At 41.8% G+C, this 16122-nt stretch overlaps 1 protein-coding gene across 1 annotated transcript in view; it reads right to left on the minus strand.

Moving 5' to 3' along the window:
* LOC125887045 (copine-8-like) overlaps positions 1–16122 on the minus strand; it is a 107127-nt gene that overhangs the window by 77144 nt on the left and 13861 nt on the right. Inside the window, exons 3-4 of the mRNA XM_049573546.1 lie at positions 9509–9549; positions 1834–1880 (exon numbers count right to left, since the gene is read on the minus strand). Coding sequence (XP_049429503.1) covers positions 1834–1880; positions 9509–9549 — 88 coding nt within the window. The remainder of the gene's footprint in view (positions 1–1833; positions 1881–9508; positions 9550–16122) is intronic.

Raw genomic sequence — 16122 nt, forward strand, 5'->3', positions numbered from 1 at the left:
AGGATCAAAACTGAATATTTCAGTTTTGATCCTGTTCTGAATTTATTCTTTTTAAAAAAGACTTCCTTGTATAATTTACATTATTAGTTCTCTGAAATTCTCTTTCACATTGTAGCAAAAACCAGTATTGTGACTGAAATATCCCAAATCAGATCAATATCAAATCGAAGTGGAAATCTGGTTTGATCAGGACCTTGTGAGTCAAAATCAAATCGATTCAGGAAATCAGCCCTAATTGACAAGCCACAAGAGTTGCAAGTGACATCATCAGCCTGCTTGAGTCCAGCTGAGACGGGACAGTTCACACTGCTGAAACTTTTCTTTTCAACGTTCTAAAATGGTTTCATCTCATTGTGAATCTTTGATCTGAACTAGGGTTGCAGGGATATACCGGTTTCAAGGTATATCATGATATAAAAGTTGTTGGTTATCATAAGTGAACATGTGCTTTTCTACGATATTGGAAAAAAAGCAACTGGACAGAGAATCTCTTTTTAATTTTACTTATTTTCGATGAGGTGACTTTTTACACAAACTTCCATAACAAATGTTTCAATTATAGTATTAAAATGTTTGTTCAACCAACAATAATCCTTCTGTTTTCATTCTGACTGATAATAAGATCAATTCTGTGATACCATGAAACCACGATATTTTCTTAAAGCTTATTCTACCATGAAAATCTCATACCGTTGCAACCCTAGTCTGAACTGGGTTTAAATGTCCAAAAATTGATACTGCACAGAGGATAAGCCGCTGTGATGCCACTGATAACGTGGTCAGTGCTTCCCTCAGGACAAATTGGACAGTTTTTAGAACGACCAGATTTTCATTCACCATTTTTCATCCATCCATGTTTTCTTAAGATGAACATTACAGCTTTACAGGGCTAATATATGGTTTGTGTGTACATGAAATGATTACATGAGTAATCACTTTACGTGCTCATTTAGTTACTTAATTAGAGTTAAAGAGTGACTGATACTGGCTCAGTAGCCAGAAGGATACTGGGACGTCACGCGTCCTCAATCTATTAGAGAGTCACGGGAAAACTATCCTGAGGCTGCACAGATTCTTCAAAAAACCAGACCTGGACTTTTTTTCACAGAATTTACAACATGTAAGCTGCAATTAACAAAGTGAGAACACTTCGTCCCATTCATTTCGGCACTCGTTAAAACAACGCTTGTGACCCTGTAGGACCCAAAAATGAATCTGCAATTTGCAAGCATCAATTATTTGTCAAACATGATGCTGCCCTTTTTGCAATTTGCATGTACGCAGTGCTCACAAAATCTCTTTAGTGGAACAGGCTGCTGATCTGAGAGAGACCCGAGGATAATTAGACCTGCTCCAAAATGCAATCAGCCCCAACACAGAGAAAGAACACCAACACCATAAATATAATTAAGACAACTCCAGTCCTGAGTCTCACTTCCTGGGAACTAAGAGGACCCGAAAAGACCCCTGGTTTACACACACTCAATCTGTTTCTGTCACACAAACACGATAAAGCAACGTCATCAAACACCTTCTGAAAAGAGACGCCTGCGTGTGATTGGCTCAGCACGCTGGGTTAAATGTGATAAATTAAGACCAATACATTGATCCAAAAGACTTAACACTGCATTTCTGAGGGTAACAAAAACAGCATTACTTTTCATGTTCTTATCACTGATCAGATACTGTCAGCTGGCTCACAGGCCACCCGCCCAAAAACTTATTGTATCCCTCCGATATGACTTTCTGAAGGCAGCTGCCATTTAAGCTCCTTGGAAGCTTTCAGTGGTTATACTGTAAATGATTCCCACACACCTCCGCCCCTGTACTCACCTCTCTCCATTCCCTGTTGGCTATTCCTTGAGTGTACAGCACACAAACTGTTGAATTAGAAACAGAGGAGAGGAGAGAAACAAGAGAGGGTTAGACTGATTGAAGAGTATTTAACGGTGGACAAAAAAAAAAAAAAAAAACACTGAGAAGTCTGCTGAGAGCGTGTTCTTCCCCCGGACCCCAACATGAGAGGAAAACTCCCTAATTAAATGTCACTAGAACTTTGCCTTGCAGCATGATGATATTTGAGAGAGGGGCTGGGGAGGGAGGGAGGGGGAGGATGGGGACGGGGTGAGTGAGTGTTTGTGTGGGTGGAAGAGAAAGTCCTCCTTAGTGACATTCGAGCGTCTCCGTCTGCGGAAGTCTTGGAGTGTTTTTTGATTACGGACCACCAGTGAAAACACAGTGAGGCAATCAGCTGGCACTAAAATGACATTTAATTTGCATTCTAGCAGCCTTTACTGTATTCACACACACATCTGTCACATGGCAGCCACTCACAACTCTGAAACCCCCGGGACCACACACTCAGAAATCTGTTTCAACTGGTAAAATGTTTACATCATGAAAAAGTCAGTGGAACTGTGGAAATGCTAAAGATGGTGTGTTAACATGATTAAATCATAGTTTAAGTTCCCCTCCAGACACATTTTAAAGCAGGCAGAAATACTACTTACTCCATTAATATTTTATATATAGATATATGGTTTATTCCACATAAAAAGTAAAAAGAAAACTCTGAAAACGCGCTGGAAGCAGATCTACTCTTTTTCAATCAAAAATTCTGTATCTGGCCTCTCGCCCCACCCACCGCTACAGCTTGTCGTAGGTTTCGCTCTCTCCCACTGTGACACAGCTTTAAATCAAAGTGTGGAAACAGGTCTGCAGCTGTGAGACTAGTACTATGTCGACCGTTGAAAGACCAGTGTGCATCAAGATGGCTAACGTACATGTTTGAGCCCCAGTCAGACCCAGATGTGGAGTCTGTCCTGCACCAAAATTAACGACTAGTAGTGGTAGGTGAAAATTGATGCAGCATAGTATTGCAATATTTTTGTGTGGTAATACTGTTTCGATGCTGAGTTCACTGTATCTGACTCCAAGTATTGATATTTTTATTACATAACACAATTATTACAAATACAAATTTTTGGTAGCCTACTGGAATAATAAAATCTTTGTATTCAAGGTGAGGTGAACAGACTGAAAACGTTATCTCATTAGATATAAGAGATGTTGACAAAGTTTTCCTTTGTTAACGTAATCTGCGGGTGAAAAAAGATAATAAATTGCAATATGTTTGAAATCACAATAATATTGTATTGTGACTTCAGTATCATGATAATATCATATCGTTGGGCCTCTGGTGAGCAATTATCAGACATATCAGATAGTCAGTGTCGTTAGCATCTTTTATTGGTTCAGTGTTTCCCACAGGTCTGAATTCTGTCACTGGCTGAGGCAGACCATGGTGTATTTAAGTTCATGCCAGTAGGCACAGGTGTGGCTTATTGAGGGAAGCAAACAGTTTTCATCTGTGCTCAGATTGAGATTTATGTGTCTGTATTTATTGAACTTTGTGTTGAAACTTATTAGAAGTTAAAAGGACATTACGGACACTGGTGAGACAATAACTTATGATGATATAAACCTTTGGTAAAGACTGGGGATCATTTCTGATTCTGAGTACACGTCCAAACATTTCAGCCAATTAGCAGCCAGCAGTGGCTAAAGTATAGAGCAAGTCCCTACAGTGCATAATCCAGCTCACCTGGTGCACATTTGAATCTCAGATTTTGGGGAAATGCACAAATATCACCCCCTTCAGTAGAGTAATGTGAAAACACCTTTGCCCTGATACAAGACAGTAAAGTCGAGTTTAGACATTTTAGATAACATAAACAGAAGAAAAGAGTAGGAGGAGACTTTAACATGCTTAAACATTGTAAGAGAACAATAACTTACTGCCAAAAATCAACAGAACATATGCTTTGGATATTTTTCGTGTGCGTGCATCCCTTTGTCATCTCTCCATGTCCCCTCTCTGAATCTGGAGGTTGTGGATCATGATGCAACGTAGGCAGCACTCTTAATGTATTTTTTTCCTCAGCAGCAGTTTGTTGAGTTTGAATTGTGGGGCGGAGAATTGATCAGTTGATCAGTTTTTGGTCAGCTTGATCAGAGCTGATTGTTGGATTAGACGAGCAGCTGCTGCAGAGGCAAGTTAATGCAAACTTTTAGATCTGGCTCTGGATCGCAGGGTGCATGGTTTCCATGGGAACACTGCTGGTTTCATCTGCTGTAATTTGAAACGACACCGCTGTCGTTTGAGGAAACGGAGCTCTCTATTTTTTAATGAATGAATCAACGATTAAGTTTCAGTTTCTGTATTCTGCTGCTCCATCTTTGCCTAGAGTACACTCTGTGCTTGAAAGTGTGGTGCTCTGAATATCCGCACAATATCTTTAACCACCACTCCTAATGAACAGTCCAGCCCAGAAAATAGAAAATCAGTATGTGGCAACAATGCTGATATCGGGCAGGCCGGCACATGTAAAAACAAAACATGAAGTCAGACCTTCATTTACAAAAGTTTATCAGTAAAATATAAGATACTGATTGACACCTAATTTTCTTTTTGCCGATTTATCCTGTGTTACAGTTCATGATGCTACATTTACTTTATATAGCATTAGCTGACTGGACGGTGCTGCAGATTTACACCTTATTTAGGTCTTGAATATTTTGCAACCTGATTTAGTTCATCTCTGTTTTGAAACTACTCAGTAATCACAACGTTAGGAAGATAACCTGTTTTAGAAAGAGTGGGTGAAATCCAATCTAGTTGCTACATCTGAAACAAATGGAGTAAAGACATCGATCTGCACTTCAGCTGTTTAATAATCGTCTGTCCTCTCTCTGATATCTACGCTAACAAACCACACACTGCTCTGTTTGGTATGGGTGATATTTACTGCTGTAATCTGCTGTAATCTGAGCTCCATCCTTTGGGAATTATCTTTAAAAAAACGCCTCATGAGGAAGGCAGAGCGACCCGTTTCCAACCCATTCCACCTGAGCAACAACGATCGCCAACTCTGAAAGGCCACAACAACAACAACAACAACAACAACCTCTGTGTGTCCTTGTCCTCTCTGGTCACACAAAAGCACTAAAAAGGAAAAGAAAAGGAAAAATACAAACACATGAGCCTGTTAGCTCGTGTTGAGTGCTAAGTGTCCACTAAGATGGTCTGTGTTGCTGGAAGAGCATCCATGGGGATGCACATCATGGCTGGTGAGCTGGGCAGGTTTTATAGCTCAGTGGTTACAGACACACTGATCTGTAAAGTCCAGCTCAGACCAAAGATTCATGAAGAGATGACATTATTAAGTCAAACCCTGAAACAAAGGACAATAACGGATGTGTAATAATGGAGAGAATGTTGGACAACTAATGAAGCTCTAGCCAAAGTTCAGTCAGGAAGAAAATACTCTGCATGCTCAGGCTGTAAGTTTTCTTTCTCACCCTGCCATTTGCTCCTCACACACATGGTCACTCTTTATCTCGAGCTGTCATTGTCCGGGGCTCTCAGAAGAGTCATCAGCTGATTAACAATCAGCCAATAGCACAGTGACACACCTTCTCTGTCAGCCTATCATCTCACTGCTCCTCATTTTAAATATGGTTCTTTCTTGCCGCAGTCGTGTGCACCCTCCACCTTCCCATCACCACAGAGTCTTTACAGATTCATCAGCCTCATCTGCCTCATCATCCTCAGAGTCATCAGCCACAACCATTGTCTGGACTCCATGGAGGGATTTATCTTGCTGCCACTCAGATGTCCTCAGTCACAAAATATATCCCTCTGATGTCCAAAGACTTCTGTTAAATCATCTGTTAATCTATTCACTCACATTCTGTTTGGAATATTATCTTTACTTCACTCTCCTGTCTCTTCTGATTGAAGTATTACAGCTCTGTGCTCCTGGAGGAGTTCTGACATGTTTGCCTTTCAGCATCAACACAGAGAGCCTGCAGCAGCCTATGAGATGACTGTACATCATCATTTATTTGCTGAATTTGCACCACTCTTCACCCTTTATCAATACACCAATATTTCCACCTCTCCCGAAGCGTAAAAACTTTTTTCTATATTTTCTTCATTTTTCATAAAGAAAGAGATGGAGACACAACTACTGAAGCTCAAAGGGAAGAAAACACTATTTATATGTTGCATAAAAACTCTATATCAGGGTCTTAGGGACAAAACAAACACCTGATGCAATCAGACGCTCTAAAAAAAGCACTTGAGTGCAACTTGTGTCATCTGATTATGAAGGCAACACCCTCAGCTGAGGCGACTTGCATTATCATTAATTACAGCAATAATTGTAAATTTATGCCTGACTTAATGTATGAGCTACCACCGACTGATGAAGTAACATGACTGATTTAATCATGGCTTCATTAACAGTTGTGACTGTGTGTGAAAATCATCCGATCTGATGAATCCCAGTTTTTCTCCTCTGAAAACTGACATTTCCATCTTTCAGAGCGAAGCTCCTGCCGCGTTCAGATACGCTATATTATTACCAACATTTTGTTTGTGCGACTCGCGGCCGTGTTGAAAATGTCACACTGTTTTTGAGTGCAAACACAGAAAAACAAGTGTCCTAATTACCCTGCGTCTGGTGCAACGGCGGCCATGCTGTCAGTCTGGATGTTGTATATGTTGCATTGTGGGTGGCGTGCAGCGGGCCTGGGCTCAGCTGCTTCAATATACAGTCATCCTTTAATCTTGCAATGAAGCATCGGATGACACATGGTCTCCGCGTTATTGTGCGGATGGGGATAGCAATACATCAATCACACGCCTGTAAATAGCGATGCATCCTCGCCATTCGTACAGCCGTACTTTCAACTCTTTATTCACGGGCTGATAATGAGGTAAAACCCTGACAATAACACGGCCAACACTATCTCTGTTTTGAATGCAGGAGATACTGATGGTGTGTACTTTGATAACACTCCCGTCTGCTAAACGCCCTTTTCCAATCTGCTGAAGCCCACTGATCAAAGCACGTCCATGTTACTGCACACACACCCACACACACACACAAACAAACAAACAAACAAAACACAGGATTGTTGTCTAGCTTTATAAGCTAATATGAATATGGTGCGTGAGCCTGCCCGAGGCCCTGGATGTGTGTGTGTGTGTGTGTGTGTGTGTGTGTGTGTGTGTGTGTGTGTGTGTGGCTCTGCTGAGGCGGTCTAATGCTGTGTGACTGGGGCCAGTGCTGTCAGCAGAGCAGAGACATGGACGCAGCACAAGTGCCTCCTTGCATAAATGTTGGTGCGGGCGGGGATGCTCATCCTCCTCTCCCACCGTCTGACACTTAAAGGTCCAATCCGCGATTCTGGAAGCTCATCAGTTATGGGTTCACGCACACCGGCCAACACTTAAAACACCTTTGGGTTCGCTGTGTAGCACCCAGGTGGCAAAGAGCGGGATATTTTGGGACTGAAGCAAGGTGATGCTTTAAAAATGCCTGGTAACCAAACCCCAGATGAATACAGGGTAATTTATCATTTCATCATAACTCAGAGAATTCTCTTCCTGTCGTGTTTTTTTATTTTTAGAGGGCTTTTAACAGACAGGAGGACTGTCACAGTCCGTTACAGAAAACAAAGCCGGCACGATAGATGAAAACAGCAAGGAACTACTTTACAGTCTTCAAGCTTGTGTGTGCACGAGTGCACGTGTGCATGTGTACGGGAGTATAAGAGGTTCTGCTCTCAGCATTCAGTCGGGCTGAGGTTCAATTTTAACAATCATCCTGACAAGATAGTTTTTGCTCAGATAACCGAGCACTACTTTTTTGAAGTTTTTACTAACTTGAGGATTGAAACCAGGGTCTGAAGCTGACACCCAGCAAGTGCCAAATTTTCCATTTTGGTGAGTAAATTTCAGAAGGCTATCCACCACACTGGTGGGTAAATGTTTGAACCAAAATATTCAGGTAATAAAAGAAGTCTTCTGAGAATCTGTATCGTATTAGTTAGTCATTAAAGAAGTATTTCACCACTGGAGAGATGCTCTTTTAATAACACCAGGATGTCTCTGCTACAGAAAGACACAAATACTTTTAAAATGGATGCAACAGAACCAGAGAAGACCGAGAAAAAGAATGCTTTACCCCGGAGATAGAAAACCTACGACTACCAGAATGCACTGCACCACACTGGACCAATAAATGCTCCCACTGGTGGGTGAGTTAATGCAAACACGTTCATTTGAAACTATGGCGGCCGGCTGACAAGAAACGACCTGGTATTACAGTTAAACAGCAGCTGACACATGTTGTGAGAGAAACAAACTGCGCAGTAAAAGAATCTTGGTTTAGATTTGATCATTTGATCTCAGTTTTTCTCCCTCCATTCTCACTGTGCAGGAAAGCATATGGCACCCACTTCCTGTTCACAAACTCTTGCATTTACAGCTAATACGGGCACTGAAATATGTTTCTGAAACCACTGTAGGTGAGTGATAGGCAGTACAGTAAAAAAAAAAAAAAACCCTAGATCTATATTTGATCAGCAAGGCCTAGTTTTACAGTTTGATTGGTCTGAGTTTTGTGTAAAATAAAACTAAGTAGGTATAAGTAGTAAAAGGTGGTGATAGTCAATCAATCAATCAACCAATCATCGACCAATTGTAGCCTGCCATCTTCCACAACATGCACAGGTGATCAGGACGGAGGTGCTGAGGACCGACCTTACTGTTCCACCTGACAGCATCAACAATCAAAGCTTAATGTTTGATGACTGTTTTATGACCTCACGTGGAGGTGAAGGTGGACCCTGTGGCTGATCAGCTGTGTGACACGTTCGGCGTTCTGCTCCTGACATTAAATGCCAGCTTTTGGTATTTAACAGTTGTCCATGCGCTGTGTCACGCGAGTCAGTCTGAAAAACAAATTAAGGTTTGATAGCCAGCTCTGGTGTTTACATGTTCGTAGAGACAAAACATTCTCTAAAAATGAGAACTCAGTTTGCATGTTTAAAACTTTTTCCATCCTGCACTTTACCTTTCTCTATCATGGCAAATTACGGTTGTACTGCAGACTGGGCCTTTAAAAACCACTGGACCAGTTGGCAAATTGAACCCCTGCTGTCAAGGGAGTGAGGAGTGTGTGTGTGTGTGTGTGTGTGTCCTTTAATCTGTAGGAGGGAAGTGGCTGGTTTGTGTGTGAGGATGATCTGGTTCCCCTCACTCACGTTGGGAGGGAGAACAGTGACGAATACGACCCCTGACATATGCAAATGTCTACTGATTCACACAGGCAAGGCAAAGCGTGTGTGTGTGTGTGTGTGTGTGTGTGTGTGTGTGTGTGTGTGTGTGTGTGTGTGTGTGTGTGTGTGTGTGTGTGTGTGTGTGTGTGTGTGTGTGTGTGTGTGTGTCCATGTGTAGTGCACGCATGCCTGTGTTGGTACAGTTTAAATCTGCCTGCATGTGGTGCATGTTTGTCTGTGGATATTTCTGTTTGTCTGCAGAATTTAATGTGCACGTGACTGGATGTGTGCTGTGTGTTTGGCCTGCTGGGAACTACAGTGTGTGTGTGTGTGTGTGTGTGTGTGTGTGTGTGTGTTTGATAGCAAAAAGGCTTACTTGGATCAGACTTGGAGAACGTGTCTCTGTCCAGCAGGTTTCTGGAAAACAAGAAAACAAAGAGACACGATGACATAAAAATAATTGCACAGCTCTCAAACAAAGACGTGAAAACAGGAAGTCATCTCATCACTAAACCTCGCTTAATTAGCTCCCTCACTGACCCTGACAACATGTTTAACCATAATCCTCTTCTGACTTAATTAACAAAAGCCATTTCATCCTCCCATTCAGGCAGTAGCATTAAACAGACTATAAAATCGAGCTTAAAGCAGAGTCCATTTATATTTCAAACATACAGAGAAACAGCGAGGAAAGGACCTATTTTTCACTTTTCTGCTCTCCCTGGGTGCGAGCAAAAACAGTGCAGTCTGCCATCAAATTTAGATGACACTCCAGTCCTTGCTCTTTGCACAGGGAGGGATAAATGCACTGAAGAGTCCCTTCACAGAGCAGATGCTCGGCACCGCCGAGGTACTCCATGGTTAAACAGCTCTGACGGAATTAAAAATGCACACAAGACGACAAGTCGCAGCTGCCTGGGACCCAACAAGAAAGAAACGGAGGAGCAGCTCGGGCTCGGCGAAGGGAAACCCAGCTGTGTTACGTCAGTGGTGGGCCTTCGTGTTTTAAACTCTGTGTCATTTGCTTACAATGTCCAGGTCTCAGGAGGAGGTAGCCAGGAGGACAGAGACAGGGCGGACAACACCCAAAGGGGCCGAAGTGAACCCTTCACTCACCCACTCAGCTTGTACTGCTGCCAAGTCTTACATTAAAGCTCCATAAAGCTTTCATAGAGCTAACCCAGACAATAATATGAGTGCAACGGCCGTCAGCAGGAAGTCCAGCGGGACACATTACCTCAAAATCTACTGTTGTGAAGCTGCTCAAAGTATTTTACATCACATCACAAAGGTAATACAGGCTTAACGTGTACAACTAACTACACTCAATTGAATCATATTTTAAATCAGAAGGCCGATTCAGTGGGCACAGGAATGCAACAAAACCATAACAGTAACTGGCCGCAGCTGTTAAATTGGATTTCATTAAGACTTAAATTCAAAACGTTTACACTGTCAAAACTGCTGCACAGTGGCTTTTAAGTAAAGCAGCACTTCTAAAGGAGAATTTAGGAATAAAAATACTTGTGCCTGATGTAACTAAACCAGATATGTCCTCCTTTGTAGTCCCTGCTCTATTTTTCTTTCTCTCAAAATCCTGGCTGCTACACTACAATTCAAACGGCTTATGAATTTTCATCAGCACATTCGTTCTGGAAGCTGTCCTGACTAACAGAGTCTTCAATAAAAAAGACATTCTTCATTTTATGGGGACTTTCATTGCTTCCTGCTGATGTCAGATGATTATTATAAAGCAAAGTGTAAAGATACATGCAAAATAAAACCTTGAGAAAACCAAATTAACATGCAGACAAAGTACGACTGCACTCTACACTTGTATGAAAGTCTTGATGGACAATTGTTTTGGAGCAGCTCCCATCAGGATAAAATGGAGTGTCGTTCAGTTTGCAGTTTAACAAGAAGACCTCCAAGCTAAACAAGCGAATTAAACATCTGTCATTATCTTCCAAAATGACTGTTTATTACAAATGACTGATACAAGAATGATTCATATGACCACGTTCTGATTCTTGGTATCATGGTATACCAGGGAATTTAGTCGACTTGCACCGATTCATCGGCAGTGCTCGGAATCGTGAAAGTGAAACATGGGCGGCTTCTCACCTTAATCATTCGCGCACACACATCAAAAGAGAGAAGGCGAGGCGCGTGTCTGCGCGCTTAATGTCGGGCACGTCCTGAAGACCTGTGTGAATTTTCCACAGGAGATATTTTTACTTTTTTGTCTATTCAAGAAATTACCCACAAATGCTATACATTAAGAATTATTATGTTATTTATCTGTTTTTATTAGGGCTGACCCAAAAAATTCAAAGCTTCGAAGCTTCGTTCGATGGCACGGGATTCGACTGTAAAAAAATAAAATTTGAAGCTTCGGCGCTTTTTTTTCATTTTTTGGGGGAGGCCTTAAACGCAATACTAACACCCACCAGTCCGATAGCTGGCAGACATGTCCAAGAGGTCATCAGATGTGTGGTTGCACTTTAAAATATGCCCCGACAACCCCCAGAAAGCAGAGTGCCAGATGCCAAAAGCAATTGGCATATCACAACTCAACAACAAATTTGGGAAATCACTTGAAAAACGTAAGTAGTAATTAAAAAAGAAAAAATCTCCGACAAGGAAATAGAAAGCCCGACGCACAATGGAGACCTGCTATTATCCTGTTTGAACACAGACGGCTAAATTCTTTCAACAATGTGACTCAAAATAATGATAAAATAGATTTTATTGATGTAAAATATGCAGTTTCCAGTTCCACCGGTCCGCTCCGAGTCTGGTGTCAGACACACTTCTGACGCTCTGAGTTGCGCACCTGTTTGATTATGCTGCAGTATGCGCCGAGGGTTTTAATTTAGTGTTCAATCAAAAGTTAAACACTACTTATCACCAACCATTAGTGTTTTTGATTATTGAAAAGCTGGTTGTATCTTGGCTAAAATGTTCTAATAAAACAAAGATAGAAAATATTGCAATATCTTGTATGCTGTAAAGCGGTTTGAAAAAAATGAAATCAGAATCAGCCATCCAAACACTCTGCAAACCGGCCCAAAATATTTTAATCGGTGCAAGTCTAGTGTTTAGAAATCCCAATGGTACCGTCAAAAACACACGTCAATGTCACAGGACCAACTATAAACAGCTGAACTGTGAAAGCAGAGAGACTGCAGGGTTTATTTTCACATCTAACTCTGTGACTTAAGGCTGTATTTTAACCAAACCAGAACAGTGGACTGACTAACTAAAGGACTGATAAGACTTGCCAAGACAGCTTTACAGAGTTTCATTTTGTTCCAGTTCAGTTTGAATGAAGTGCGTGTTGAGTTTGTCTTAGTTTGGTGAAAAAAAGAAACTTAAATTCAGAAAGTGCTCAGTTGTATTTCTCTGTTTAATGGAATAAGGGAATATAGGTTTGAGAACATCACCGTTCTTCTTCAGAAGCTATCAACTTGGACTTCCCCAAAGTCTAAGAGGTTTTGCCGCGCTACTTTCATCAACAGTAACAAGGTGCAGGGCCAAAAGAGTTCCTTGTCAAGTAAACATAAACACATGTATTTGGCATTTGAACAAAATGTTGTTGTGGTGAGGACACGCTCATGTGTCTCTTACATCTGAATAGGATAAGGATTAGAGTTGGGTGATACTGAAATTCCTCTACTAACTATATTGCTTTAAGAAAAACAGTGATATTTGAAAATTATGATCTAAAAAAAAGCTGAGAAGGAGACACACATAGATACGAATATGTACGGACTGGAGATACCAATGTGTAACCACAAAGTGGTCCCAGTGAACAGGCAGTAAGAGCTGTTTTCCACAGGGGCATGCTGTATTTCTATTCAATAACACATTTGACCACTCCGATACAGCCAGCTCGCCTGATTGAGGGTTGATTGCTCACCCGGTCAGAGTTTAGGCCCGTTTGCTCTATGTGGATGGAGTCAGTAGCAGACGTGTATTTTATTGGATGGCGAGTTTAAAGATTGAGGCGGAGATGTGCAATGCTTCCATCTGAAGTCACGACTTGTTTACTGCTTCGTCTTTGTCTTCTGGCTGTCTTTCTCATTTGGTGTACAACCAAAGAATCACCAAATAGGCACATTCTGAATATTTTTGCTAATGAGAACGAACATCTTTCCTGCTGGAATTAGGACTACTGGGTAATTACACACAGCATCAGACGTATGCTAACATGGTGTTACTTTTTTTGGATACACAACAACAATGGTGGTAAGCATAGTGAGAGCAAGAAAAAGAGACTGAATACAACACAAAATACATAACAGGCGTTGCATAATTGAATATCTTTCTATAGGGGTGGGTGGTATGGTCCTAAAATAATATCACGATAAAGATATTCTTGACGGTATGACAAATTTGTCCAAAAAAAGTTTATTTTATTATTAATTTATGAAGATTGAATGGCAACAGAATCAGTGATGTATTTTTACAGTTTGCTTTTAATGTTCATTAAAAACTAAAGAAAAATGATCTCTCATTTCTTCTCAGAGTGAGATTCAGATTCTGTCACAATATTAATAGTTCAACTAAATCAAATCTAACACTAATTACACATTTAAACAAACGTCCCCTGAGATCTATATAAATATAAATCATCTTTGATGTTCAGGCTGTAACCTGTGACAGGCTGTAAGGAGACAGAATCACTGTGATGCTGCCAGAGGAGCCGCTGAATGAGTTCCCTCTGAGGAGACGCCACACTTTATTACACACTACTGAAGCTCCTCTTCTTTTTGGAACCACCGTCAATATGTCAACAAGTCAAAATATTGCCAATATCATGATATAAATTTTTCACATCACAGTAAAAATGATACCAATATTATAATGAAGGAGGTGATATGGCACAGCTCTATCTTTCTGTTATCGTGGACACCTGAGGATCATATCATGGCCGACCACTATCATGTTGAGAGATGATCTTGTCATATCATCCAAGCCTAATAAGGACGGTCCTCTCCCAGCTTGAGGAAGACTGAAATGGGTTAAAATATTATTTTTTAAAGGATCAGGCTGTCATGTGCACAAACTCACACAGACATCAACTTGGGAGCTTAACAGGGTCGTGCATGATGACTGAGACAGAAGTGACGAATTTGGAGTGTTTGGATTAGACTGTGCAAACAGACGGAAAGCAGAGAAATGATTTATGCTGCAGGAGAGGTCTGACAGGTCTTTATGGACATTTGATGCCTTTCTTTCACTGTCACTTTTGAACTCCTGTGACTGACGTGAATTAAAGTTGCCCTCAGCCATCATGCTCTGTGACATTCGAGTCACAACAAACTTTTTACAGCCAATTTCCAGCCCACAGAGTGATTGTGATTCTTAAAGGGAGATTTTAGGTATCTCTTTAAGCTGCAGTAATCGCAGCAGCGTGACTTCGTCCATATTGTGCTCTGTTGACAGACAGAGAGAGACGAAGGAGGAGAGGAAGGAGACAGAGGCTCCTGCTATCATGCTAGCTGCGGGGCGAGCGTTCTGTCGCCCGTCCTGTCCTGTATGACAAGCAGCGAGTGTCTTGAAGCCGTTGATGGCTAGTGATGTATCTAGATCAGGCACTCGTGTTGTGCTGATCCCAGTGTGGCCCAGATGGTAAACCGCCACGCTCTGCTGCCTCGCTGTCAGGGCCGCCCACCGGCCTTCCCCCGCCTCTGAGATCTTAAATAAATGATAATAAGCGATGGAATCGGGCCCAGTCATATCGGGGCTGTGTTTACGACTGGCGGAGCGTCTGAGAGGTTGTGCAGGAGTGAGAAGTGGGCGACTTCACCTGCCAAATGGGATAAATGTCCAATAAAAAGTAATACAGTACTCTCAGAGGAACACGAGTGGAGGCAGGGAGCCAGTGAAGGAAATAAGATGAAAGACAGGACACATCTGTATGTGTGCGAGTGCTGGCAGAAGTGCACACACTTGTATAGATATGGTAACCTCCCTCTGAATCGTGTGCACCCTTGGGCTCCCACCTGGCCCTGATAGAGATGGGCGACTCTTTAAAAAGCCCTTTCCACCGCGGGCAGCCCTGGAAACGTCTGGGCAGTCCGAGCAGAGTGCCTCGTCGTTCATCAAACATTTACGAGAGCGGTCCCTCCTCGACACCAGAATTACATTTGAAATCCCACCAGTTACATCACAGCCACCTAAACATGGCAGCTGGAGCTTTAAATACCTGTATGTGAGGAGGAAGAGGAGGGACGGGGGAGGAGGGAGCTTCCATCTGTGAGAGCAATTGAGATGAAATTTTCTAAGATGTGTGCTTGGAAAAAAAAGGAAGATTGCTGCAACCAGACATAAATAGAGGATCAAAAAGGATTTCATCCCAACAGGAGTGTGAGTGTGGGCTCTGGGAAATCACTTATCATACGTTTTTAATGGAGTGCTGCTCTAATTTCCAGAAAATACAAGAAAAAGAACAGGTGATGCATTCAAAGGAAAGACTGTGTGCATATATACAGCACCATCTGCCTTTGTCACACACCTCTAAAGCCCTGTTTCCATCAAGCAGTCGAGTTCGGTTCAGTTCTGTATGTATTGTTTCTGTTCCCACAGCGAAAAGTTGTGGATGGTACCAACAGAACTGTTTCTTATCGTCCCCATGTTTGGTCCCCCCTCTGTTGGGGTACCTAGCACACAGATCTGGTACTAAAAGGTGGAGCTAGAAACCCTGCAGTCTGATTGGTCAGTAGAGGACGGTCACTCTGCTTTTATGTAACCTCTGTTCATAAATGAGTAAACTAGAACTATAAAATGAAAGGATGTTTCGCTGCCTCTCACAGCAGCTGTAGACTGAGAAAAAGTAACTTTATTCACTTGTAATGTTGTGTTCATACTGCGTGCAAATAAAACAATTTGCACAAGTGAATTACATGTGAAGTCAATGTAAAGACGTCATTAGATGCAACGAACACGACCTGAATGACACAAACTAAGCGTCACGAATGAAGC

Source organism: Epinephelus fuscoguttatus, linkage group LG4 (assembly GCF_011397635.1).
Source record: "Epinephelus fuscoguttatus linkage group LG4, E.fuscoguttatus.final_Chr_v1".
Classification (NCBI taxonomy): Eukaryota; Metazoa; Chordata; class Actinopteri; order Perciformes; family Serranidae; genus Epinephelus; species Epinephelus fuscoguttatus.